This window comes from Coregonus clupeaformis, chromosome 36, assembly GCF_020615455.1.
Source record: "Coregonus clupeaformis isolate EN_2021a chromosome 36, ASM2061545v1, whole genome shotgun sequence".
Classification (NCBI taxonomy): domain Eukaryota; kingdom Metazoa; phylum Chordata; class Actinopteri; order Salmoniformes; family Salmonidae; genus Coregonus; species Coregonus clupeaformis.
Genome location: NC_059227.1, coordinates 6,979,638 through 7,007,314, shown reverse-complemented (window position 1 = coordinate 7,007,314; position 27,677 = coordinate 6,979,638). Strand labels below are relative to the sequence as shown.

The 27,677-nt window shown below is 46.3% G+C and overlaps 1 protein-coding gene across 2 annotated transcripts in view; it reads left to right on the top strand.

Moving 5' to 3' along the window:
* LOC121552817 (coiled-coil domain-containing protein 85C-A) overlaps positions 1 to 27,677 on the top strand; it is a 98,873-nt gene that overhangs the window by 59,345 nt on the left and 11,851 nt on the right. For both annotated transcript variants that reach the window (XM_045211243.1, XM_045211242.1), the window contains exon 2: positions 14,620 to 14,699. In XM_045211243.1, the coding sequence (XP_045067178.1) occupies positions 14,620 to 14,699 (80 nt within the window). The remainder of the gene's footprint in view (positions 1 to 14,619; positions 14,700 to 27,677) is intronic.

Below are 27,677 nucleotides of genomic sequence, written 5' to 3'. Positions count from 1 at the left end.
ACACACGCACAACCACAAACACACACACACACACACACACACACACACACACACACACACTTCTGTGTTCTTCCACACAGAAGGAGGACCCTCTCAGAATCCTCTTTAATCTGTCTCGTAGGAGGAGATCTCATGGGATTGTCTCGGCTCAACTGGAGTTACTTTAGAGTCAGAACTAGGGCCTGGAGTTGTTCCTGACTACGTGACATGACCAGTAAAAACTCTGTGTCCTAGCTTATAGGAAGAGGCTATAGCCTAACCAGGTTATTCCTCATCAGGTGAGCTGACCCAAAAACACTATAGTCATATATAAATCCATCAGAACCATTCGTAATAGAAGCCTAAGCAATGTTGTGACAATACTTGTCAAATTAAGATCCTACGTACAGTGCCTTCGGAAAGTATTCAGACCCCTTGACTTTTTCCACATTTTGTTACGTTACAGCCTTATTCTGAAATTGATTAAATCGTTTTTTTTCCCCTCATCATTTTTTTTATTGAATCCATTTTAGAATAAGGCTGTAACGTAACAAAATGTTGAAAAAGTCAATGGGTCCGAATACTTTCCAAATGCACTGTATAGTGAATTTCAAAGGCTTTTATTAAGGGCTGATTCACACAGTCCCCTCTGAACAGTTGATGTTGAGATGTGTCTGTGACTTGAACTCTGTGAAGCATTTATCTGGGCTGCAATTTCTGAGGCTGGTAACTCTAATGAACTTATCCGCCATTCCTGTGGTGGTCCTCATGAGAGCCAGTTTCATCATAGCGCTTGATGGTTTTTGCGACTGCACTTGAAGAAACTTTCAAAGGTCTTGAAATGTTCTGTATTGACTGACCTTCATGTCTTAAAGTAATGATGGACTGTCGTTTCTCTTTGCTTATTTGAGCTGTTCTTGCCATAATATGGACTTGGTCTTTTACCAAAAAGGGCTATCTTCTGTATACCACCCCTACCCTGTCACAACACAACTGATTGGCTCAAACGCATTAAGAAGGAAATACATTCCACAAATTAACTTTTAAGAAGGCACACCTGTTAATTGAAATGCATTCCAGGTGACTACCTCATGAAGCTGGTTGAGAGAATGCCAAGTGTGTGCAAAGCTGTCATCAAGGCAAAGGGTGGCTATTTGAAGAATCTCAAATATAAAATACATTTTGATTTGTTTAACAAAGTTTTGACTTATGCACTATTATTTTACAATGTACATTTTTTTTACAATAAAAGAAAACCCCTTGAATGAGTAAGTGTGTCCAAACTTTTGACCGGTAGCATAAGTATTCAGACCCTTATGAGACTCGAAATGGCGCTCAGGTGCATCCTGTTTCCATTGATCATCCTTGAGATGTTTCTACAACTTAATTGGAGTCCACCTGTGGTAAATTCAATTGATTGGACATGATTTGGAAAGGCACACACCTGTCTATATAGGGTCCCACAGTTGATAGTGCATGTCAGAGCAACAACCAAGCGAAGGAATTGTCCGTAGAGCTCCGAGACAGGATTTTGTCGAGGCACAGATCTGGGGAAGGGTACCAAAACATTTCTGCAGCATTGAAGGTCCCCAAGAACAGTGGCCTCCATCATTCTTAAAAGGAAGACATTTGGAACCACCGAGACTCTTCCTAGAGCTGGCTGCCCGGCCAAACTGAACAATCGGAGGAGAAGGGCCTTGGTCAGGGAGGTGACCAAGAACCCGATGGTCACTCTGACAGAGCTCCAGAGTTCCTCTGTGGATATGGAAGAACCTTCCAGAAGGACAACCATCTCTGCAGCACTCCACCAATCAGGTCTTAATGGTAGAGTGGTCAGACAGAAGCCACTCCTTACTAAAAGGCACATGACAGCCCGTTTGGAGTTTGCCAAAAGGCCGTTAAAGGAATCTCATACCATGAGAAACAACATTCTCTGGTCTGATGAAACCAAGATTGAACTGTTTTGCCTGAATGCCAAGCGTCACGTCTGGAGGAAACCAGGCACTGCTCATCACCTGGCCAATACCATCGGTACTGTGAAGCATGGTGGTGGCAGCATCATGCTGTGGGGATGTTTTTCAGTGGCAGGGACTGGGAGACTAGTCAGGATTGAAGGAAAGATTAATGGAGCAAAGTACAGAGAGATCCTTGATAAAAACCTGCTCCAGCGCCCTCAGGACCTCAGACTGGGGCGAAGGTTCATCTTCCAACAGGACAACGACCCTAAGCACACAGCCAAGACAACGCAGGAGTGGTTTTGGGACAGGTTTCTGAATGTCCTTGAGTGGCCCAGCCAGAGCCCGGACGCTGTTTTTCATCGTTTGGGCTAGGCCCCTTAGTTTCAGTGCAGGGAAATCTTAATGCTTAGCATACATTAATATTCTAGACGATTCTGTGCTTCCAACTTTGTGGCAACTGTTTGGGAAGGCCCTTTCCTGTTTCAGCATGACAATGCCCCCATGCACAAAGCGAGGTCCATACAGAAGTGGTGTTTCGAGATCGGTGTGGAAGAACTTGACTGGCCTGTACAGAGCCCTGACCTCAACCCCATCGAACACCTTTGGTATGAATTGGAACGCCGACTGCGAGCCATACCTAATCGCCCAACATCAGTGCCTTACCTCACTAATGCTCTTGTGGCTGAATGGAAGCAAGTCCCCGCAGCAATGTTCCAACATCTAGTGGAAAGCCTTCCCAGAAGAGTGGAGGCTGTTATAGCAGCAAAGGGGGGACCAACTCCATATTAGTGCCCATGATTTTGGAATGAGAATTTCGACAAGCAGGTGTCCACATACTTTTGGTCATGTATTGTAGTTAGTTATCCATCAATGATGGGTGATGTCTGAAAAGCAGCATCTGACAGTGATGAATGGAGAGGGATGTGTTTTGAAATCTGCTCCCCAGTCACAGTAGTGGAAATCAGATGGCACCCTGTTTTTAGCTTTTTCCCATTCATCTTTTCTCACAAAATATATATATATAATGCAAGAAAAAAATTACCTATTCTTTTTTTGTAAACAGTTTTAAAATAGATGAATAATATGGGCCTAAATAGGTAAAGAAATATTCCTGATTTATATATTAAATGTAGCCTATTCGACAGTGTCAAGCATGATATCAGAATAGGATCTTGGATATCCTGTTCCGTCTTGGGTGGCGATGTGTTGCCCGCACGTGCTTGACACAGGTGATGCTATGGGTGTTTGGAATTGTAGTCAGCTATTGAGGTGAAGAGGAGTGTGGCTGTCAAGCTGCCTGGCGGCTCATTGCTGGGCTACATTACATGCTTCAGTCAACACCTCATTGGATAGAGCAGCTTATTGTATTTTCCCCACAGCACAATATAGGTTGAATCTTGTTCATTCACTTGCGTCAGAAAGAGTGAAACAAATATATTCAAACACACACAACTGGAACTGGATGTTCTGGAAAGTTTTAAGGGATTTTTTGTAAAATATTTACGTCAGTCTCCACATAGTTTGATGGGATATACAGCACTGGATAAAACGGCAGTGAGAGTTCTACTTATTGAGGAAGGCCCTCACTAGCCTGGCTGTGTATTTCTCTTTTACTGCCTGCCACCCGTTACGGTCTAGTTACATAAGCTCAACACTCAACGCCAGCCAGCAGTAAGCTAGACTGTGTTATGCTATGTAGAGATTCAGCAATGAGCCAGCTAATGTGTATGTCGGTGTGTAGCCTAGATTTATGCAAATAGGGTGTTGCCATGGGGTGTTACTGTGGTGAGACAGAGATGACTGGTGGGTTCTAGAAGGCCATGCGTTCTGGAAGAAGCTAGACCAGAGTCAGGTTAAAATACGTAGACCGTAGTACCATGCTGTGGTGGATACTGGCTGACCATTGTGTGATTCTTATTTAACCCAAAGGACGTCCCACCCGGTTGACTACTTAAAAATGGTGAAAGTCCTCAATGGCGCTGCCCATGCTAAAACGGGCTTTTAGGCACTAGAGTTCTCTATCTATCTCTATGGGTAAAATACATAGACCATAGTGTTATGCGGTGGTGGGTTGGCCTAATGGTTGGTTGAGGTGGGCCAAGTCCATTTTATTTCCATTTGACAAGGAGAGGAGACTTGGTCGCTGGTCCAAGGACGGCCGGCACTAGATGATGGAGATAATTGTGTTTTATAGATCTCTCTAACCACAAATGCAAACCCAGAAATATTCCTAACCTAAAATAACAGGCTTGGTAAATACCTCACCTATTTGCTCATCAATTCTGACCATATTGCCACTTCCCTTACACAAGAAAAACTGCATGAAAAAATCATGTGAAAAAAATAAATCACATTTGAAAATGTTCACATGAATCAGACACGTGTGAAGTTTCACGTTAATTTGTCACGTGTTTTCCCCTAATTTTATTTACCACTACTTCCAGCTACATCTGGGCTCCCATTCAGGGACCGACCTGGACTGCCCCTGCTTAGCTTCAGAGGCAAACAAGCAGTGGGATGCAAGGTGCTATGTTGCTGGAATGAATGTGCCAAAACTTGCAACTGAAAAAAAGGCAGCGACAGCATAGACCATTGTAACATAACTAAAGATAGGTTAAATTGCAGGAAAGAGGGAGGAATTTTATTTAATCACGTTATCATTTTTTAAAAATCCACTTAATTTTTTTTTTTTTGGGGGGCATCCATTTACAATTAATTTGTTCTCGCATTTCAAATGTATTTTGTTTTTCTATCAATACTTTTGGGTTTATGTTTTCCTTTCAATATCATTATTTTTGTTTTCAATACTGAGAATCTTGTTCTCGACTTCAGAAGTTTTGCTTGATATTAATGGCACAAAGGTAGTACCTCACTAGAGGATTGCACCATATAATAACACTATTACTCTATTAAAGGCATAACTATGTATTTTAATTAAGTGGCAATCCTTAATTGAAACATTAACAAAGTGTACTCCCCGCCACAGTTTCAGTAAAAAGCTGAGGGATGGGGCTGGAGAAATGCAACCACTCAAAAATCCATAGACTTTCAATGCAAGGACTGACCATCCATGATATCAAATTATAGTTTTAACCATGTTTTGAGGCTATACAGTGGTTGTTTACATTTACTTTGTTTACAAACATTGGAGTAAAACAAGCTTATATTTTGGGTTCTGATGGGGTACGACAGTTGAACTCACGAGGCAAAATACTTTATATTCTTCAAGAATCAATGGGTACATATCATTAATGTATAAGTCCAAAAATGGATGTAGCAACTAAGGATTGCCCCTTTAACCTGCCCGAATCTATTTTATTCTGTCCACTGTTCCGCTTGTTTGTGATGTTGAGGTCCTCTGTAGCTCAATTGGTAGAGCATGGCGCTTGTAACACCAGGGTAGTGGGTTCGATCCCTGTGACCACCCATATGTAAAAATGTATGCGCACATGACTGTAAGTCGCTTTGGATAAAAGCGTCTGCTAAATGGCATATTATTATTATTATGTTCTGATGTAATCAGCGGAGGCTGGTGGGAGGAGCTATAGGAGGACAGCCTTATTTTCATGGCTGGAATGGAATCAATGGAACGGTATCAAACACATCAAACACATGGAAACTGTTCCATTTATTCCATTCCAGCCATTACTATGAGCCCGTCCTCCCATAGTCCTCACACCAGCCTCCACTGATTATATTAGAACATCACAGTCATCATAAACAAGTTATTAAAGTCAATCAATCAAAACAATCACACACCTTGGTGAACTAATTTCTCGTCAGGATTTTAAACTGCCCTAGTGGCACCAGGGAATCCAAATGTAATGAACTTTTGTAAGTGATTCCATAAATGTGGAGCGTTAAAACTAAAGGAGGATTTACCTAAATTGGTGGAGACCAGAGGGACCTCAAGAGTTGACCAATCCTGTGATGGGGTTTGGTATCTCATTCTCTTAGTCGTTAGCAGCAAAGCCAGGTCAGTTGGAAGCTTGTAGCTTGTGTAGTAGAGCTTTGGAAACAGAATGGGAGTAATGAAGTGACCTACGGGACTTTAATGAGGACCAGCCAACGTTTTGATACATTTACATTTACATTAACATTTACATCATTTAGCAGACGCTCTTATCCAGAGCGACTTACAAATTGGTGCATTCAACTTATGATAGCCAGTGGGACAACTGGCTTTTTTTTTATGGGGGGGGGTAGAAGGATTACTTTATACTATTCCAGGTATTCCTTAAAGAGGTAAGGTTTCAAGTGTCTCCGGAAGGTGGTCAGTGACACAGGATGCAGTGATGAGTATTCAAACGGGCACCTGTGAGAGAAAGCGATGGGAGCTAATGGTAGACAACATCCACAGGTTTAAGAGTAGTAGCTGCTGCAATCTGGGAAATGGTGTCTCCATAGTCAAGAACTGGCAGGAATGTTGACTGTACAATCTGCTTCCTGCTGTTTAGAGAGAGGCAAGATCTAGAAGCCCACTTTAAATCTAAGCTTTTTAACTAACTCATCTGTATGTTTTTTAACCCTTTGTCAACCCAAAAGCCCAGATATTTATAGGTGGGAACCTGATCGATGGGAGAACCATCCAATGATTAAATATGTAGTCCATCTGAATTGTTTTTGTGAGAATTAGAGAACAACATGTATTTAGTCTTGCCCAAATTAATCTGAATCATAACACTTAACGTCTAGTGTCAAAGGTAATCTGTGTCTCTGAACCAAATGACCACAGGGACCTGCAGTATCAGAAGATCATGACCTATGAGACACACACACACACACACACACATACACACATACACACACACATACACCCACACACACACACACACACACATACACACATACACACACACACACACACATACACACACACACACACACACACACACACATACACACACACACACACACACACACACACACACACACGGTCTGACAAGTGACGAAACATTTACAGAAGAACCATAAATTCCTACATCTACATATCTGTTGTGACTGGTCAGCTCAGCTGTTTATACTGACAGCCATTGCATGGTAAATGAAAAGGTCAGTTGTTGGTTGTTGGTGTATAGCCTAGTACTGTAGCTTGTTAAGGTCTATTGACTAGTGATTAAGTGTCTGTTAAAGTGTCTTGTGTCAGGTTATCGACCCGTCTGTCTGTCTCTGTCTGTCTGAACACCCTACAGAGGGTATTTTATTTATAGACTTGCTTGTCTTGTTGGTCTCACACGTCTCGGCTGACTGTGTGTGTGTGTGTGTGTGTGTGTGTGTGTGTGTGTGTGTGTGTGTGTGTGTGTGTGTGTGTGTGTGTGTGTGTGTGTGTGTGTGTGTGTATCTAACACCATGGTTTCCAGATCATCCGTGTTATGCCCTCCCCCTGTTATCTTGTGATTAGATCAGGGGGAGAATGACTGGCAACCCTCAGGGATTCATCTCTTTATATCAAAGCTGGGGACTTATTTCTGTAGTTTGACCTAATTATCCTCTTCTAGGGTTGAAACTATTGCCTGACGACTCAGACTGAATTCTTCCGCTGCTCTGTGTCCGCTACGTAGTTCAGTCTGGGACTGCCATCATTGAAGTCGTTTGTGGTGACTTCAAAATGAGCTGTGTTGTACAAAACAAAGTCAGCAGCGATTGGATCATCTCTAACCAATCAGAATATCAAAGCCAAGGACGAATTTTCAAAACGCCGCTTTACCCACGTGTGTTCTGTCTCTGGCCCAACCCGTCGGTTTCTGGGACCAATCAGAACGGTTAGAATGTGTTTGCGTTCTAGAAATTGTCAAGGAGGTGCTCAGATCCAGACTCATTGTGGAGAAGAAACGAATATCCGTGGGCGTGGCGTAGCGCTTGGCCGGAGCAAGGAGTCTGGGTAGCCAGGCAATTGAAACTATGGAGACGGGTGACGTGTGTAACGGTCGCTACAGTAAAGGACTGTAGGTCAACACCAATTTCTTAGTTGTTTTTCTTCTAATGTGAATTCCCTCTCACTCCCTTGAGCTTACACTATGTAGACTACAGTACCTAGTCTAGTTTAGTACCTGGTCTAGTTCAGTACCTGGTCTAGTTCAGTACCTGGTCTAGTACAGTACCTGGTCTAGTTCAGTACCTGGTCTAGTTCAGTACCTGGTCTAGTTCAGTACCTGGTCTAGTTCAGTAGCTGGTCTAGTTCAGTACCTGGTCTAGTTCAGTAGCTGGTCTAGTTCAGTAGCTGGTCTAGTTCAGTACCTGGTCTAGTTCAGTACCTGGTCTAGTACAGTACCTGTTCAGTACCTTTAGTTTCAGTCTCAGTACTGGTCTAGTTCAGTAGCTGGTCTAGTTTAGTACCAGGTCTAGTTCAGTACCTGGTCTAGTTCAGTAGCTGGTCTAGTTCAGTAGCTGGTCTAGTTCAGTAGCTGGTCTAGTTTGCTGTGTCTGTTTCCACCAAAACAAAGTGAGCGGTGTGAATGACAGCGGTGATAAGACTGTTGGTCTATACACCTGGGACACTTTCCTCTCACTGATTGTAGGATACAGGGTCAACAACACACTGAGCTTTTGGTCCATCAGAAGTTTAGCTAGTAGACCACAACTCAAACACACTGACGTCTCTATCTGTGACTGCCACTGTGTACATAGTGGAGTAGGTCCAAGGTCCCCCAGTGCCAGTCATTAGTAGTACTGTGTAAGACCAGTCAATGATTAGCCTGCAAAGAGGAAAGACAAGAACATCCTGACCTGGTAAATGTGTAAAAGTGACAGAGTTTGTTGAAACACTAGCCTGGGTACGAGTCTGTTTGTGCTAAAATTCCACTCTTTGTACTCTGTCATGTGCCAAACATTGGCATGACATGGAGTGGCAAGGAGTGGAATGATAGCACAAACAGATCTGGGACCAGGCTATTGAAACACTGAAATCCAGGAAGGAATAATGTTGTTTTGACCCACTGGGCATGTGCAGAGGATACGAGCTCACCTAAACAGTGTCAGACACGTTCCCCTCTCCCAGTGTTTGGTTTAAGACGGCTTTAGGATCACTTTAACTTACAGTAAGTGATTAGTCTAGCTAGCTAACTCTGAGGACACACACTCTCCCCAGAGGAGGCGAGTTTCTCTCCCTATCACGCTGTGAGTGAGTGTGTGTGAGTGTGTGTGTGTGTGAGAGTGTGTGTTTGAGTGTATGTGTGTGTACGTCCTCTCTTTCAGCTCTCTCTCTGTGCCAGGTCTTGTCAGAGTGGGTTAGCTCGTCGCTAGCTGATGAGCCAGCCATGCCAGTCATGTCTTTGATGGCAGGCCAGAGCCTGTAATTACCTGCCTGGGTTGCCAGTTATGAGACGGCATCGCCAGGTTCTGTCTACTGCTCGTTAATGAAGCCTGGCCGTGTGTGTGTTTGTGTGTCCTCTCAGAGCCCTCGTGCAGAGCAAAGCATGCTGGGAGATTTGGCTTCTTGAGAACGTTCCGGAGCGTTCTACTGCTCTGTCACATGACATGAGAATGTTCCAGAACATGTCACTGTTGTTGCTACGCCGACAGGCAGCAGGTACAGATGATGTTCAGACAGTCTTTCAGAAATATCCTGGAACCAAACCCCCCATGCAGCTCACCTATGAGATGCCAAAAGATTGTAAAGGTTGTCAACAGTGCCCTCTCTCGCCATCTCTCTCTTCAGTGTTTCCCCTATATTAATTTAGCAGTGCCACTCCCAAAAATATTCTTAAAAATAATAACAATCATTTTGAAAATAATTTTGGGGATGGTCAATCGTTTCTCTAAACTTTAGCCCTGTGGCAAAATGTGTAGAATTGCAGGAAATTAGCTTTAAAACAGCACAATTGAGACTCTACGGCCAAGAGGGGGGCCTCTAAAACTGTTGGTTGGAGACAGCGCCATTGCCCACCCCCTGCTGAAAAAAATACTGTCTCAAACAGTACACATATTTACTCTCTCTCTCCATGACATTCTCTCTCAGACTTGGTTTCTCTTTCTTCTCAGACTGTTTTTTCAACAGTGAAACAGCATTTTTATTTTCCGGTTTGCTTGAGTTTGCTTGACTTGACCTTCTTAACTGCACTTCTTTCACTAAAGCGGTCCAGTGTTTTCTTTCCTTTGTCCAACCAGAGTTGTTCTCTATCCCTCTAATGAAGAACTCATTGTCTGACAGAACGGATCCCCTATTCCCTATATAGTGCACTACTTTTGATCCGAACCCTGTGGGCTGGGTGCCATAATAGGGTACCATTTGGGATACACCCTCACTGTAGTTTGTCCTCTTTCTTCCACATCTTGCAGTAATTGACCCAACCTTGAACACACACAGACACACGTGCTGAGCACACACACACACACACACACACACACACACACACACACACACACACACATAGACACACAGTCGCAAATGGGCTAAAAAAGAATCCCGCTCACACATTCAGACTTCCACACACTCACTCACACATGTTCAGCATGCACTCTCCACACCCCTCTCACCATTGAATATCCACTCCACTCCTCGCTCAGTGGGTTGAAACACTCCATTGCAGCTGTGAATAATATAGAATGAATAAGATGAAAGCTGGATAAACATAAGGCATAAAGCTTAGCTCTCTCTCTGCCCTGCAGGCTGTTAAACAGTGCGGAGATCTTCGTTTTACACATAAAGGAACTCCTGCCCTCCTGAGACACCAGGTCCAGGCCCAGCCTGGAGAAGTGGGTATAATTGCATTTTTCTAAGAATTTCCCAAAAGGCCCGCCCGGCGAAGGAAAGGCGCCCTGTGTGAAGAATTATATGAGAAACAGTGACATACACTGTGAATGACCTAAAATGATAAATCCCATATTGGTCTTTCACAGTCAGGCCAACCCAAGTTGTACTATGCTGTAAGCTAATAGTAGTCCTACTATTGAAACAGGTAAATGAGGCTGTCAACTGAGTCATAAATTCACAGGTTTCAGATTGTTCCAGTTTTTTCAGGTTTTTCGCTTTCAAAGTCTTATTGATTCAAATAATCATGATATAATTCTGCCAAGTAGGCATACCTTGTAGCTAGTTAACATTTAATTGAGAAGGTTTTGGAGAAAGCCTTCAAGTCTACCAGAAGACGGTTAGGCCTATCATTAGCATCGCTATATCTGTCCTGAACCCCCTAGTCTAGCCCCAGCCCCCTCTACTCCTGAAGAGCCTGTCCTGAACCCCCTAGTCTAGCCCCAGCCCCCTCTACTCCTGAAGGAGGAATAGAGGGAGAGACGAGGGGGAAAGATGGAGGGGGATATATTGGAGAGAGGGAGAGACGAGGGGGAAAGATGGAGGGGGAGATGTTGGAGAGAGGGAGAGACGAGGGGGAAAGATGGAGGGGGAGATGTTGGAGAGAGGGAGAGACGAGGGGGAAAGATGGAGGGGGAGATGTTGGAGAGAGGGAGAGACGAGGGGGAAAGATGGAGGGGGAGATGTTGGAGAGAAGGAGAGACTAGGGGGAAAGATGGAGGGGGAGATGTTGGAGAGAGGGAGAGACTAGGGGGAAAGATGGAGGGGGAGATGTAGAGAGGGGGAAAGATGGAGGGGGAGATGTTGGAGAGAGGGTGAGGCGAGGGGGAAAGATGGAGGGGGAGATGTTGGAGAGAGGGGGAAAGATGGAGGGGGAGATGTTGGAGAGAGGGTGAGGCGAGGGGGAAAGATGGAGGGGGAGATGTTGGAGAGAGGGAGAGACTAGGGGGAAAGATGGAGGGGGAGATGTTGGAAAGAGGGAGAGACTAGGTGGAAAGATGGAGGGGGTGATGTTGGAGAGAGGGAGAGTCTAGGGGGAAAGATGGAGGGGGAGATGTTGGAGAGAGGGAGAGATTAGGGGGAAAGATGGAGGGGGAGATGTTGGAGAGAGGGAGAGGGGGAAAGATGGAGGGGGAGATGTTGGAGAGAGGGAGAGACTAGCGGGAAAGATGGAGGGGGAGATGGTTAGAAAGAGGAAAGGGAGTCGGAGAAGGGAGTCGGAGAAGGGAGACAGGAAAGGAGGCAGGAGGGAGAGATGGAGGGAGAGATGGAGGGAGGGATGGAGTGAGGGAGAAGCCGCAGAAGTGGGTCATGGTGTTGTGATGCGATGGGAAGCGACACACGAGAAAAAAACAGACTCACGAACGCCTCTGTCTGTGTCACGCTGCCTGCACACACACATACACACACAGTGAGACCTTAGCTCACTTCACTGCACAAACGCACATAGGGGTAAAAATGGCATTCAAGACTTACAAAGCTTTTTGCATTAGTAATAACCTGAGACCTTCTAGATGCTAGTTTTGAATAAAGGTAGTAGTTATAGAGTTGAAGGGCCAGGCAGGCGTATTTGGGTAATTCTTTATTTGGGCTTTTGCTATGCCATCCCTCTGTGATGCACTGTGTGTGTGTGTGTGTGTGTGTGTGTGTGTGTGTGTGTGTGTGTGTGTGTGTGTGTGTGTGTGTGTGTGTGTGTGTGTGTGTGTGTCACCACTGTCTGACTAGGCCTATACCTTTTTACATTTTAGTCATTTAGCAGACGCTCTTATCCAGAGCGACGTACAGGAGCAATTAGGGTTAAGTGCCTTGCTTAAGGGCACATCGACAGATTTTTCACCTAGTCGGCTCGGGGATTAGAACCAGCGACCTTATTTGTGTTCTACTTTCTAGGGTATGTTATGATGTTATAAGTGTTCTCTCTGCCTTTGGCCTGCTATGTTCTGATGCTGAAGTCATCTCTATGACTATGACATGCAATGTGATCCCAGTTGGCTTTAGCCCCTCCACACCAAAGGTCCTAATGACTGACAGAGAGAGAGAGAGAGAGAGAGAGAGAGAGAGAGAGAGATGGTGTGATGTCCTCAGAATCTTCAGAATCCTCTAGCTTTGGGATTTGCTCTTTCTCTTAGCAGTGAGTTCAGTTGGCTGCTTCTTTGCCTGGGATCTTCCTAGGCTTAGAAGGCCTCAGTACCATTTCTCTGGTCTGATCGTTTCTATTGTCTGTGAATACAGACCTCTGTGGCCTTGGTTAGCTCATAATATGGTCATTTAGCAGACACTTCTATCCAAAGCCATTTGCAGTGCTGCAGAGCAGAACAAAACAGAACAGAGCAGAGCCGAACAGAACAGAGCAGAACAGAGCAGAACAGAACAGAGCAGATTAGGCCAGATTAGAGGCCAGGTCACAAGGGACATAAAGAGGATTAAACCAGCTGGACATTACAAGACGGAAGCTCTGCTAGCTCGCTGCCACTTTATCCATCACACCAACCAACACCAACAACTCTGTACCAAGCCTGAAAGGCCAAGGAGCTAAACTGTTAGCTAACCCTGCCTTGACATTACAGTAGTTAGACTACTACTAATGAAAACCGTTAGCTAACCCTGCCTTGACATTACAGTAGTTAGACTACTACTAATGAAAACTGTTAGCTAACCCTGCCTTGACATTACAGTAGTTAGACTACTACTAATGAAAACCGTTAGCTAACCATGCCTTGACATTACAGTAGTTAGACTACTACTAATGAAAACCGTTAGCTAACCCTGCCTTGACATTACAGTAGTTAGACTACTACTAATGAAAACCGTTAGCTAACCCTGCCTTGACATTACAGTAGTTAGACTACTACTAATGAAAACCGTTAGCTAACCCTGCCTTGACATTACAGTAGTTAGACTACTACTAATGAAAACCGTTAGCTAACCCTGCCTTGACATTACAGTAGTTAGACTACTACTAATGAAAACCGTTAGCTAACCCTGCCTTGACATTACAGTAGTTAGACTATTACTAATGAAAAGTAAAGAAGCTGGACACACTCATTCATTACTGATCTATAGGAAATGTCTACCAACTCTTAAGATGCTAGCGTGACCTTAAACCAACCCCTCCTTCAAGGGATAGGTAGGTACAGAGAGAGCAATATCGTTGTTCTGGCCCAGCGCTGTTGTAGGGCCTACTTCTACTCTAATGATTATTCTGCAGAATAACACCACTTGGTAGTGGGGGTTGGAACGGCTGGCTGTGTGATGGGAGCTGGTTGGAGCAGCTAGCCTAATGAGTGAGATTAGATGACTGATCCCAGCATGTACCCTAATGGAGCCTACTGACGTACATAGTAGTGACTCAATCGTGTGTGTGTGTGTGCACGTGCGCGTGTGTGTGTGCGCGTGCCTATGCCAGAAAGAGAGATTGCTTTGGTAGCTCTCTCTTAACAGTAGTTGTGCTGTATCCTCGTCCCCCCTGCATGTATAATAACAGAATGTAACTGGAGCATGAGCACCTGGTGATTCTGAGACGTTGACAGAGCAGTTTAGCCTCAGATACGTCCACTTTCATCTGTTTTCTGTACATTTGTGTGAGGCATTGTAGAATACATATTGGAACGCCCACAGTGAACAACATCATACACACACACACACACACACACACACACACACACACACACACACACACACACACACACACACACACTCACCTAGATTCTGCTCACTGTTGCTGTCCCTAAAATGAACCTAAGCTGATTCAAGTAAAGTAGCAACATCATTTAGACAGGTGTTCTGTATCAACGTAGATGTAACACAGGATGAGGAACATAATTAAATTATTCAACTGTGATTTGTTTTGAAAAATACTTTATTTTAGCTGGGCTATAGGAAAACTACCAGCAGGCAACTGGAGCTAATCTCCTCCTCTTCTTCCTCGTTTAGACTCCTCCACTAACTACATCAGACACCTGGAGACGAAAATGAGGATATTGGAAGACGACAACAACAAGCTTTTAACGCAGGTGAGGACACACACACACACACACGCACACACACACACACACACACACACACACACACACACACACACACAGTACAGAGCCCTGGTGTGATGTCGCCCCCAAACCCCAATCGAGGGGAGGAGGGTGGGAGAGGGATCAGGGGGGGAGAGGGGAGGTGGAGGGTGGGAGTGGGATCAGGAGGGGAGAGGGGAGGAGGGTGGGAGGGGGAGAGGGAGGCTCTTCCAGTTCACCAGGAGTTCACCTGGTTTTGGGGGATGGGGAGAGAGGGGGAGGAACCAGTCTAAATGTCGCCTCACATCAACATGTCAGTTGCATCAGCTTCCCTATATCGAGACGACATGGAAAGACACACACACACACACACAAGACTCGAAATTGAGCTCAGGTGCATCCTGTTTCCATTGATCATCCTTTAGATGTCTCTACATCTTGATTGGAGTCTACCTGTGGTAAATTCAATTGATTGGACATGATTTGGAAAGGTACACACCTGTTTATATAACACACCTGTTTATATACGTTTATATGACAGTGCATGTCAGAGCAAAAACCAAGCCATGAGGTCGAAGGAATTGTCCGTAGAGATCAGAGACAGGATTGTCACGAGGCACAGATCTGGGGAAGGGTACCCAAACATTTTTGCAAACACAGTGGCCTCCATCATTCTTAAATAGAAGAAGTTTGGAACCACCAAGACTCTTCCTAGAGCTGGCTGCCCGGCCAAACTGAGCAATCGGAGGAGAAGGGCCTTGGTCAGGGAGGTGACCAAGAACCCGATGGTCACTCTGACAGAGCTCCAGAGTTCCTCTGTGGAGATGGGAGAACCTTCCAGAAGGACACCCATCTCTGTATCACTCCACCAATCAGGCCTTTATGGTAGAGTGGCCAGATGGAAGCCACTCCTCAGTAAAAGGCACATGACAGCCCGCTTGGAGTTTGCCAAAAGGCACTTAAAGGACTGTCAGACCATGAGAAACAAGATTCTCTGGTCTGATGAAACCAAGATTGAACTCTTTGGCCTGATTGCCAAGCGTCACGTCTGGAGGAAACCTGGCACCATCCCTGCGGTGAAGCATGGTGGTGGCAGTATCATGCTGTGGGGATGTTTTTCAGCGGCAGGGACTGGGAGACTAGTCAGGATCGAGGGAAAGATGAATGGAGCAAAGTACAGAGAGATACTTGATGAAAACCTGCTCCAGAGCGTTCAGGACCTCAGACTTGGGTGAAGGTTCACCTTCCAACAGGACAACAACCCTAAGCATACAGCCAAGACAACGCAGGAGTGGTTTCGGGGCATGTCTCTGAATGTCCTTGAGTGGCCCAGCCAGAGCCCGGACTTGAACCTGATCGAACATCTCTGGAGAGACCTGAAAATAGCTGTGCAGCGACACTCCCCATCCAACCTGACAGAGCTTGACAGGATCTGCAGAGAAGAATGTGAGAAACTCCCCAAATACAGGTGTGCCAAGCTTGTAGCGTCATACCCAAGAAGACTAGAGGCTGTAATCGCTGCCAAAGGTGCTTCAACAAAGTACTGAGTAAAGGGTCTGAATACTTATGTAAATGTGATCTTTCCATTTTTGTATTTCTTACAAATTTGCAAAAATGTGTACAAACCTGTCTTTGCTTCGTAATTATGAGGTATTGTGTGTAGGAAAAACCCAAATTTCATCCATTTTAGAATAAGGCTGTAACGTAACAAAATGTGTAAAAAGTCAAGGGGCCTGAATTAGGGCTGTGGTGGTCACAACATTTCGGCAGCCGGTGATTGTCAAGCAAATAATTGTCGGTCTCACGGTAATTGACCGTTAATTAACATAAACACATTTAGCATCTCCTGGCTTCCACACAGCCTATAACCCACTGATGCAGACCTTTGGAACATCTACATTTTAAAAAGTCTAATCAATCCATGTAATATAGCCTACACCTTCACAATAAATCCATTATTTATTTTAGACAGGTCTAAAGAAGCATGATATGAAGAAAATGTGATCTTATTTCAGAAGAACAGAATAGCATACTCTGAGTTGTACTTATGTTAGGTCCTGATCTGGCTATGCCAAATGGTTGTTGGGCTACACTAGTTCATTTAGCAGACAAGATTTGCTTAGAATTCCGTGGCATTATTTTATAGTATGAAGAATACATTTGAACAAAGCTGAATAAAATAGAAAGGATATTTTCTCCAAACGATCTGAGGGAGTGCGCACATGCGGCTATTCTGTGTTGAGCGGGTAACAAATAAATAGGTATTCCTACAGTTGAAGTCGGAAGTTTACATACACTTAGGTTGGAGTCATTAAAACTCGTTTTTCAACCACTCCACACATTTCTTGTTAACAAACTATAGTTTTGGCAAGTCGGTTAGGACATCTACTTTGTGCATGACACAAGTAATTTTTCCAAAAAATTGTTTACAGACCGATTATGTCACTTATAATTCATTGTATCACAATTCCAGTGGGTCAGAAGTTTACATACACTAAGTTGACTTTGCCTTTAAACAGCTTGGAAAATTCCAGAAAATGATGTCATGGCTTTAGAAGCTTCTGATAGGTTAATTTACATCATTTGAATCAATTGGAGGTGTACCTGTGGATGTATTTCAAGGCCTACCTTCAAACTCAGTGCCTCTTTGCTTGACATCATGGGAAAATCAAAATAAATCAGCCAAAACCTCAGAAATAAATGGTAGACCTCCACAGGTCTGGTTCAACATTGGGATCAATTTCCAAATGCCTGAAGGTACCACGTTCATCTGTACAAACAATAGTACGCAAGTATAAACACCATGGGACCACGCAGCCGTCACACCGCTCAGGAAGGAGATGCGTTCTGTCTCCTAGAGATGAACGTACTTTGGTGCGAAAAGTGCAAATCAATCCCAGAACAACAGCAAAGTATCTATATCCACAGTAAAACGAGTCCGATATCGACATAACCTGAAAGGCCGCTCAGCAAGGAAGAAGCCACTGCTCCAAAACGGCCATAAAAAAGCCAGAGTACGGTTTGCAACTGCACATGGGGACAAAGATCGTACTTTTTGGAGAAATGTCCTCTGGTCTGATGAAACAAAAATCAAACTGTTTGGCCATTTTGACCATCATTATGTTTGGAGGAAAAAGGGGAACGCTTGCAAGCCGAAGAACACCATCCCAACCATGAAGCACGGGGTGGCAGCATCATGCTGTGGGGGTGCTTTGCTGCAGGAGGAACTGGTGCACTTCACAAAATAGATGGCATCATGAGGAAGGAAAATAATGTGGATATATTGAAGCAACATCTCAAGACATCAGTCAGGAAGTTAAAGCTTGGTCTCAAATGGGTCTTCCAAATGGACAATGACCCCAAGTATACCTCCAAAGTTGTGGCAAAATGGCTTAAGGACAACAAAGTCAAGGTATTGGAGTGGCCATCACAACGCCCTGACCTCAATTCTATATAAAATTTGTGCAGAACTGAAAAAGCGTTTGCAAGCAATGAGGCCTACAAACATGACTCAGTTACACCAGCTCTGTCAGTAGGAATGGGCCAAAATTCACCCAACTTATTGTGGGAAGGTTGTGGAAGGCTACCCGAAACATTTGACCCAAGTTAAACAATTTAAAGGCAATGCTACCAAATACTAATTGAGTGTATGTAAACTTCTGAACCACTGGGTGTCACGGTTTACTATGCCAGAACCCAGAAGCAGACCAGGACAAGGTACGTTGAGAGAAAGGTGAGTGTTTATTTAGTAGATTCCGAGTGAGGCTGAATATTCCAGGGAACAGAGCGGGTGGCGTGGATGGATTGTTGAGGGTGCAGTGGTTGGTCCGGTACTGGCTCGGCAGCCGCCGACCATCAGGCAGAGGTTGGGTGAAGGTTCCGGGTGAGAGACTGCAGACAGAACAAAAACGGAGGTCAGTACACAGCAAGTCACAAAGTGCAAAACAACAAGACTAACACTAATGGCTCAGAGGCTGATACGCTGACAAACATACTGTTCATAGCTAACGATCCGGCAGGAACTGGATGTTAGGCCAGAGCCTAAGAAGGGTGATGATCAGGACCAGGTGTGCAGATTGCTGATGGGATGCAGGTGCGGAAAACAAGAGCGCTCCCGGAGCGTTCCCGAACCCTCGGGAAACTGGAGATTACGAACCGGAACACTAGTCACCAGACAGGACCCGACTCAGACAGCCGGGATCGTTACAGTACCCCCCTCCGACGAACGCCACCGGGCGGACTCCCGGAGCGCCAGGATGGAGGCGGTAGAAGTCACTGATGAGGTCCGCATCTAGGACCTGTCGCCGCGGAATCCAACTCCTCTCTTCAGGGCCATACCCCTCCCAGTCCACGAGATACTGGAAACCCCGGCCCCGCCGTCTGGAATCCATGATGCGACGCACCGTGTAGGCAGGACCACCTCCGATCATCCGAGGAGGAGGAGGAGGAGGCGGAGGAGGCAACAGAGGACTGAGGAAGACAGGCTTGAGGCAGGAGACATGAAAGGTGGGATGGACTCTGAGCGTCCTCGGTAGTTTGAGTCGAACTGCCACTGGATTGATCACCTTCTCCACCACAAACGGACCAATGAACTTCGGTAACAACTTCCTAGACTCAGTCCGTAACGGAAGATCCCGTGTGGCCAACCAAACCCTATCTCCGATGGTATAGGTGGGAGCGGGGATCCGGCGACGATCGCCTGGAGCTGATACCGGTCCGAAACTCTAAGGAGTGCCTTTCTGGCCCGATGCCAGGTCCGGTGGCAACGACTGAATATGGGCCTGAACAGAAGGCACTGAGAGCTCCTTCTCCTGAGAAGGAAACAGGGGAGGTTGGTAGCCATACAGGCACTGGAAGGGAGACATCCCAGTGGCAGATGTAGGAAGAGTATTGTGGGCATACTCAACCCAAGGCAACTGAGATACCCAGGAGGTGGGGTTGGAAGAGACCAGACAGCGTAGCGTGGATTCCATCTTCTGGTTGGCTCTCTCCGCCTGACCATTGGATTGGGGGTGAAAACCAGATGTGAGACTGACTGTAGCTCCAATGGCCAAACAGAAGGACTTCCAGACCGCAGAGGTAAACTGAGGGCCACGGTCGGAAACGATATCACTGGGCAACCCGTGGACCCTGAAAACCTCCCTAACCAGGATCTCGGACGTCTCCGAGGCAGAGGGAAGCTTGGCAATAGGCACAAAGTGGGCGAACTTGCTGAATCTGTCCACGATAGTCAGAACGACCGTGTTCCCCTCAGAAGCGGGCAACCCAGTGACGAAGTCCAGGGCCAGATGCGACCATGGTCGCCGGGGAATAGGAAGGGGGTGAAGTAGTCCAGAGCTGGGCCGATTGGTACTCTTATTCTGCGCACACACTGGACAGGCAGCAACAAAACCCCGAGTATCCTCGGCCATGGCAGGCCACCAAAAACGTCTGCGAAGAAACGCCATTGTCCGAGCCACGCCAGGGTGACAAGCCATCTTGCTGGCGTGGGACCATTCGAGGACAGCAGGACGAACCGACTCAGGCACAAACAACCGACCGGGTGGACCGTTACCGGGACCGGGCTGAGTCCGAAGGGCCGCCAGCACCTCCTCCTCAATCTTCCACATAACTGCTCCCCACGACGCAGTTCCGGGGGAGGATTGTCTCGGTCTTGGACCCACTCTCCTCCGTCTTGGAGAACATCCGGGACAAGGCGTCCGCCTTGCCGTTCTTAGATCCAGGTCGGAACGTCAGGGCAAACTTGAATCGTCCGAAAAACAACGCCCACCTGGCCTGACGGGGAGTTGAGACGTTTAGCCGATTGCACGTAAGCAAGATTCTTGTGGTCAGTCCAGACAATAAACGGTTGCTCCGCCCCCTCCAACCAGTGGCGCCACTCCTCCAAGGCAAGTTTCACCGCGAGAAGCTCCCGGTTACCCACATCGTAATTCCTCTCCGCAGGCGAAAGGCGACAGAGTAGTAGGCGCAGGGATGGAGTTTACTGTCCGTGGAGCATCGCTGCGACAGGATGGCGCCAACTCCCACATCAGACGCGTCCACTTCAACGACGAACTGACGGGCCGTGTCCGGTTGAGAGAGAATCGGTGCGTTGGTGAATCGCCTCTTCAAATCCAGAAACGCTCGATCCGCCTCCGGATTCCACTTGAAGGTCCTGATACTGGAAGTCAAGGCAGTTAACGGAGCGGCCACACGGCTGTAATCCCGGATGAATCTGCGGTAGAAATTCGCAAACCCCAAAAATCTCTGGAGTTGCAATCTCGTACCGGGCTGGGCCCATTCCAGAACCGCTCTAACCTTCTCCTGGTCCATCCTAATCTCTCCCCTGGAGATGATGTACCCGAGAAAGGATGTCGTGTGGGCGTGAAACTCGCACTTCTCGGCCTTCACGAACAGGCGATTCTCCAACAATCGCTGCAGAACCTGCCAGACATGCTGGACGTGGTCGGAAGGTTCCTTCGAGAAGATCAGAATGTCATCCAGGTAAACAAACACAAAGAGACCGATCATATCTCTCAGGACGTCGTTCACCATACTCTGGAATACCGCTGGAGCATTGGTCAGTCCAAACGGCATCACCTGATACTCGAAGTGACCCATCGGTGTATTGAAACCCGTCAACCACTCGTCCCCCTCTCTGATCCGGACCAGGTGATACGCATTGCGTAGGTCTAGCTTGGTGAACACCGTAGCCCCCTGTAAGGAGTCGAAGGCAGAACTCATCAAGGGCAGGGGATACTTGTTCTTGACCGTGATGTCATTCAACCCCCGATAATCAATACACGGTCGAAGAGAGCCATCCTTCTTACCCACAAAGAAGAATCCTGCCCCCCAGGGGTGATGACGAGGGACGAACGAGACCAGCAGCTAGGGACTCCTTGATGTAGGTCTCCAACGCCTCACGTTCAGGTCGGGAGATACTGTATAACCTTCCCTTGGGGTAGACAGCTCCAGGGACCAGGTTGATGGCACAATCATATGGTCGGTGGGGAGGGAGTGACAGAGCCTTCTGCTTACTGAAAACTTCCCCCAAATCGTGATATGTCTCGGGGAACCAGGGACAAATCTGGGGGTTTAGCCTCAATCACCTGACTGGGAACCGAATGGGGGCAGGCAGTCTTGAGACAGTTAGCATGACAATCAAGGCTCCAACTCGTTACCTTGCCCGTCACCCAATCGAACGTGGGATTGTGTTCCTTCAGCCAGGGGTATCCAAGGACCAGAGGAACATGGGAAGACGGCAGAATGAAGAATGAAATCATCTCAGAATGATTCCCCGACAACCGCATCTTAACCGGTTCAGTCCTCATCGTGATACGTGCCAGACTACTGCCGTTCAGAGTGGTCGCTTCAATGGCTTCCGGCAATTGCTCCTTGGAAAGCCCCAGCTGTTCCACCAACTCGGCATCAAGAAAGCTTCCATCGGCACCTGAATCGATAAAAGCGTTAAGCGCTAAGCTCTGATTCCTGTTCACAAGGGTAGCCGGGAAACGGGGTCTGACAGAGGTACTGAGAGGTTGAAACTGGCTCGCTAAAAGTCCTCCCAACTTTAGCGAGCCGGGCAGTTTGACGACCGCCGGGAACAAGTGGAGATGTAATGTCCCGAGCTACCACAGTAGAGGCAGCAGTTGGTCCCTACGTCTATGTTGACGCTCCTCCTTGGTTAACCCGTGCCGCCCCACTTGCATGGGTTCAGAATCGGGAGAGAGGACCTCTCCACTAATCCATTGTGGTGGAGAATGATCGACGTGTTCTGGTCCACCACCCGACCCGACTGGGAACTGAGAAGCTGATCGATTGGACGGACCCCATTGCTTCTCCCTCCTTCGCTCTCGGACTCGATTATCCACCCGAATAGACAAGGCTACCAAGCTGTCCAGGTCACTAGGCTCCGGATAGGAGATCAACTCATCCTTGAGCTGCTCCGACAGACCCTGGTAAAAGGCCGCTTGCAGAGACTCCTCGTTCCACCCACTCTCCACAGCCAACGTCTTGAACTCGATCACGAAGTCGGCCACGCTGCGAGTTCCTTGGCGAAGCGAAAACAGGCGCCTAGCTGCGTCCCTCCCTCGGACGGAATGGTCGAAGAGCTTCCTCATCTCGGCCGTGAACCCCTGGTATGAAGCCATGCAGGGATCCTGTCGTTCCCAAACGGCTGAAGCCCACTCCAGCGCTCGACCACGCAGCAACTCAATCACAAAGGCTATCCTAGCCTTGTCTGTGGCATAAGAGTAGGGCTGTAGATCGAACACTAATCCACACTGCATAAGGAAGGAACGGCATCTTCCCAGCTCCCCCTCATATTTATCCGGCGTCGGAACCTTGGGCTCACGGATGGACACAGCTTCAGAAGCGGCAGGCGAGATGGGTGAAACCGGTAGTGGATCCTCCACCGGACACTTACGTTGGTTCTGGACCTCCGTCAGACCGGTAGAAAGGTTCGAACTGACAACGCGATCTCCTGTAGTACCGTGCTATGATGGCCCAACATCTTCTCCTGCTGGATAATAGCATGGCGAACAGAGTCCAGGTCCGCTGGGTTCATTACTGGCCGGATCGTTCTGTCACGGTTTACTATGCCAGAACCCAGAAGCAGACCAGGACAAGGTACGTTGAGAGAAAGGTGAGTGTTTATTTAGTAGATTCCGAAGTGAGGCTGAATATTCCAGGGAACAGAGCGGGTGGCGTGGATGGATTGTTGAGGGTGCAGTGGTTGGTCCGGTACTGGCTCGGCAGCCGCCGACCATCAGGCAGAGGTTGGGTGAAGGTTCCGGGTGAGAGACTGCAGACAGAACAAAACGGAGGTCAGTACACAGCAAGTCACAAAGTGCAAAACAACAAGACTAACACTAATGGCTCAGAGGCTGATACGCTGACAAACATACTGTTCATAGCTAACGATCCGGCAGGAACTGGATGTTAGGCCAGAGCCTAAGAAGGGTGATGATCAGGACCAGGTGTGCAGATTGCTGATGGGATGCAGGTGCGGAAAACAAGAGCGCTCCCCGGAGCGTTCCCGAACCCTCGGGAAACTGGAGATTACGAACCGGAACACTAGTCACCAGACAGGACCCGACTCAGACAGCCGGGATCGTTACACTGGGAATGTGATGAAAGATATAAAAGCTGAAATAAATCATTCTCTCTACTATTTTTCTGACATTTCACATTCTTAAAATAAAGTGGTGATCCTAACTGACCTAAGACAGGGAATTTTTACTAGGATGAAATGTCTGGAATTGTGAAAAACTGAGTTTAAATGTATTAGGCTAAGGTGTATGTAAACTTCCGACTTCAACTGTATATGCCTAATTTAGAGTTATTAATGTTCTACAAATGTTGGGCTGTATGTTTTGATTTTTAATACATTGTAAGGCTGCATGATCTGACTAATGATGATTTGAAAAAAGTCGCTTGAAAGGCATGTACACACTACATCAGTCACTCATTCACAATTTGACAAGCACTTGATAATGCCTCGAATATCCCGGCGGCATTCCCTTTATGTGGCCGTAATGCACCCTAAAGAAATCATGCGGAAAACACCATTATCAAAAGTGACCGCAAATGCAATTATGCACGTAATGCTTTTATTATAAAGGTGCATTTATATGGTGAAAATGATCTTCCCCAAACTAGAAACTCACGCGCTGCTTATGTATGCCTGGTAGGATCTACACCCTTTGTAAAGCAGATTAATGTGCTTAATTTTAAGAAGTTATTTGGCCACTTTAGTTGTGATACAAACCTTATTAAAACATATAGGCCTATGGGCTAGGCTACATGAGGTGTGCGACTACGATTAGAAAAAGTCGCAAAAAAAAGGCATTGTTTCTTGCCTTAAGCTGGGCATCATTCACAAGTGATAATATATAATTCACAAGTGATAGGCTAATATTGTCACCCCATCAGACTATTCTTGATTTAATCTTGTCTTTACATATACTAAATAATATATGTGTGAAATTTGTTTTGATTTAGAATGGACCATTATCATGCACCTGTATCGAAACAGGGGCAGCGGGAAAAAATACATGTCATCTATGCGCTTAAATAGCGAATGGAGGACGCTTTTCCCCGTGGTTTATTTTCATGCCAGCCAGGTAGGCTATACTCCTGTTGTATGTGCTTAATATTTTGAAAGTTGAGAAATAAATATAGTAAGGCCTAGCCTATAGAAAGCTGATCCTCCTCTTTTTAGTAGAGGCCATCACTCTGTTTTCTCGCGCAATTGCATAGCCTATTGAAATGTTGAGCAACGTGTGCTCATGGGCTCTCGTGCAGTGTTTGATTAGATTTTCGAAGACATTTGCATTGACGTCAGAGTGATTAGAGGGACAATAGAGTGCTGAGTACCAGGCAGTTAGCAAGTTTGGTAGGCTACTAATGACCATCAGCAGCATCAGAGCTTGGAGAAGTCTAATTACAGTGAGTAAACGGTCACGTGGAATTTGACTGCCTTCATGACTCGTGACCACCGGTGTGGCGGTAATACAGTCACCACAACAGCCCTAGTCTGAATACTTTCCGAATGCACTGTATATGCACTTTTAAACCCATACGTAATCAATCCTAATACCTATCTCAGCAAAATCATCAGCCATATGTTATAACATGAAATATGTTTGGTCTTTTTTATCCTTTGCCACAACATTGTGCTGTATGTTATGCTATTATGTGAAGCTCAGTTCACCTCAGGGCAAGCACCTTCTAGCACCGTACCATAAACCAACTCAGGTATCAGCTCAGTTCACTTCAAGCACCGTACCATAAACCAACTCAGGTATCGGCTCAGTTCACTTCAAGCACCGTACCATAAACCAACTCAGGTATCGGCTCAGTTCACTTCAAGCACCGTACCATAAACCAACTCAGGTATCAGCTCAGTTCACCTCAGGGCAAGCACCTTCAAGCACCGTACCATAAACCAACTCAAGTATCGTCTCAATTTACTTCAGTGCAAGCACCTTCAAGCACCGTACCATAAAACAACTCAGGTATCGTCTCAATTCACTTCAGTGCAAGCACCTTCAAGCACCGTACCATAAACCAACTCAGGTATTGGCTCAGTTCACTTCAAGCACCGTACCATAAACCAACTCAGGTATTGGCTCAGTTCACTTCAAGCACCGTACCATAAACCAACTCAAGTATCGGCTTTGAAGACATAAAAGTGATTGAATAGATTTTAATTTGTTTTTTTTTGTCACTTATTTTCCCAATGATCTCCCTTCAGATGACTATATAGGCAAAGTGTGTGGGCTGAAACTACTGACACCAAACTTTTATCATCAGGGCAATTAAGAGCAATTAATAAGTACCTTTTACATAAGGATGCCTAATATTAACTTTCCTTTAGAAACGTTTTGGTAAGATAATAACGTATATCTCTGCTTTGTGATCATCACAGTTAAAGCACCTGTCTAACATCCTCCTACACGGCGAGACATGGTGGTTGGTTGCTGAAAAGATGTTGCCAAGTTGTTGCGTGTTAAAAGCTTGTTCTGCGTCAGTTTAATTTGGTTTTTCCTTAGTGTCAGACAAAACAACTGGTCAGCCACCCTCTCATAACATCTCTTGTTCCCCACATTCAGCCCTGTAGCAGATGTAGCTTATCACAGATACAGAGAAATAAGGTACCTCTCCATCTCTAACTCCAACTCGATGGTGGTCTTTAATTGCTATTCCTCTCTCTCTCTCTCTCTGATGATGATGCGACTTTCACACCTGTCAGCTTATATTGGCATCATGTCCAGCCAAATCACTATCAGGCGCTTTAGCATGCAAGCTAATCATACTACGCCCTTGGTGGCTTAGTGCACAGTTCTGTGGGTGTGCAGTACGTATTGTACCGAGGCCTGGGAGGTGAGTGCTATGCTACAGTGTGTTGTATTGTACCGAGGCCTGGGAGGTGAGTGCTGTGCTACAGTGTGTTGTATTGTACCGAGGCCTGGGAGGTGACTGCTATGCTACAGTGTGTTGTATTGTACCGAGGCCTGGGAGGTGAGTGCTGTGCTACAGTGTGTTGTATTGTACCGAGGCCTGGGAGGTGAGTGCTATGCTACAGTGTGTTGTATTGTACCGAGGCCTGGGAGGTGAGTGCTGTGCTACAGTGTGTTGTATTGTACCGAGGCCTGGGAGGTGAGTGCTATGCTACAGTGTGTTGTATTGTACCGAGGCCTGGGAGGTGAGTGCTATGCTACAGTGTGTTGTATTGTACCGAGGCCTGGGAGGTGAGTGCTATGCTACAGTGTGTTGTATTGTACCGAGGCCTGGGAGGTGAGTGCTATGCTACAGTGTGTTGTATTGTACCGAGGCCTGGGAGGTGAGTGCTATGCTACAGTGTGTTGTATTGTACCGAGGCCTGGGAGGTGAGTGCTATGCTACAGTGTGTTGTATTGTACCGAGGCCTGGGAGGTGAGTGCTATGCTACAGTGTGTTGTATTGTACCGAGGCCTGGGAGGTGAGTGCTATGCTACAGTGTGTTGTATTGTACCGAGGCCTGGGAGGTGAGTGCTGTGCTACAGTGTGTTGTATTGTACCGAGGCCTGGGAGGTGAGTGCTGTGCTACAGTGTGTTGTATTGTACCGAGGCCTGGGAGGTGAGTGCTATGCTACAGTGTGTTGTATTGTACCGAGGCCTGGGAGGTGAGTGCTATGCTACAGTGTGTTGTGAAGCATGAACAACACAGCAGAACACTTGTCCCGACCTGTAGGGATGTCTGGTTGGTGAATAATTGAGCTCTCTATGGGGGCGACACAGCGAGCGCAGGTATAAGAACCAGACATCATTAATGCATGGCCGACAACTGGTGTATGTAACCAAGAAAATGAACACGTTCTGAACGTTTTATGAATGTTCTCTTGTTGATCTGTTATTGTTGATGTCGAGGAATTTTTGCTTTCTATGGAAAAAGTAACTTATATTGTTATAGACTAATGGAGAAAGTAACTTACATTGTTATAGACTAATGGAGAAAGTAACTTA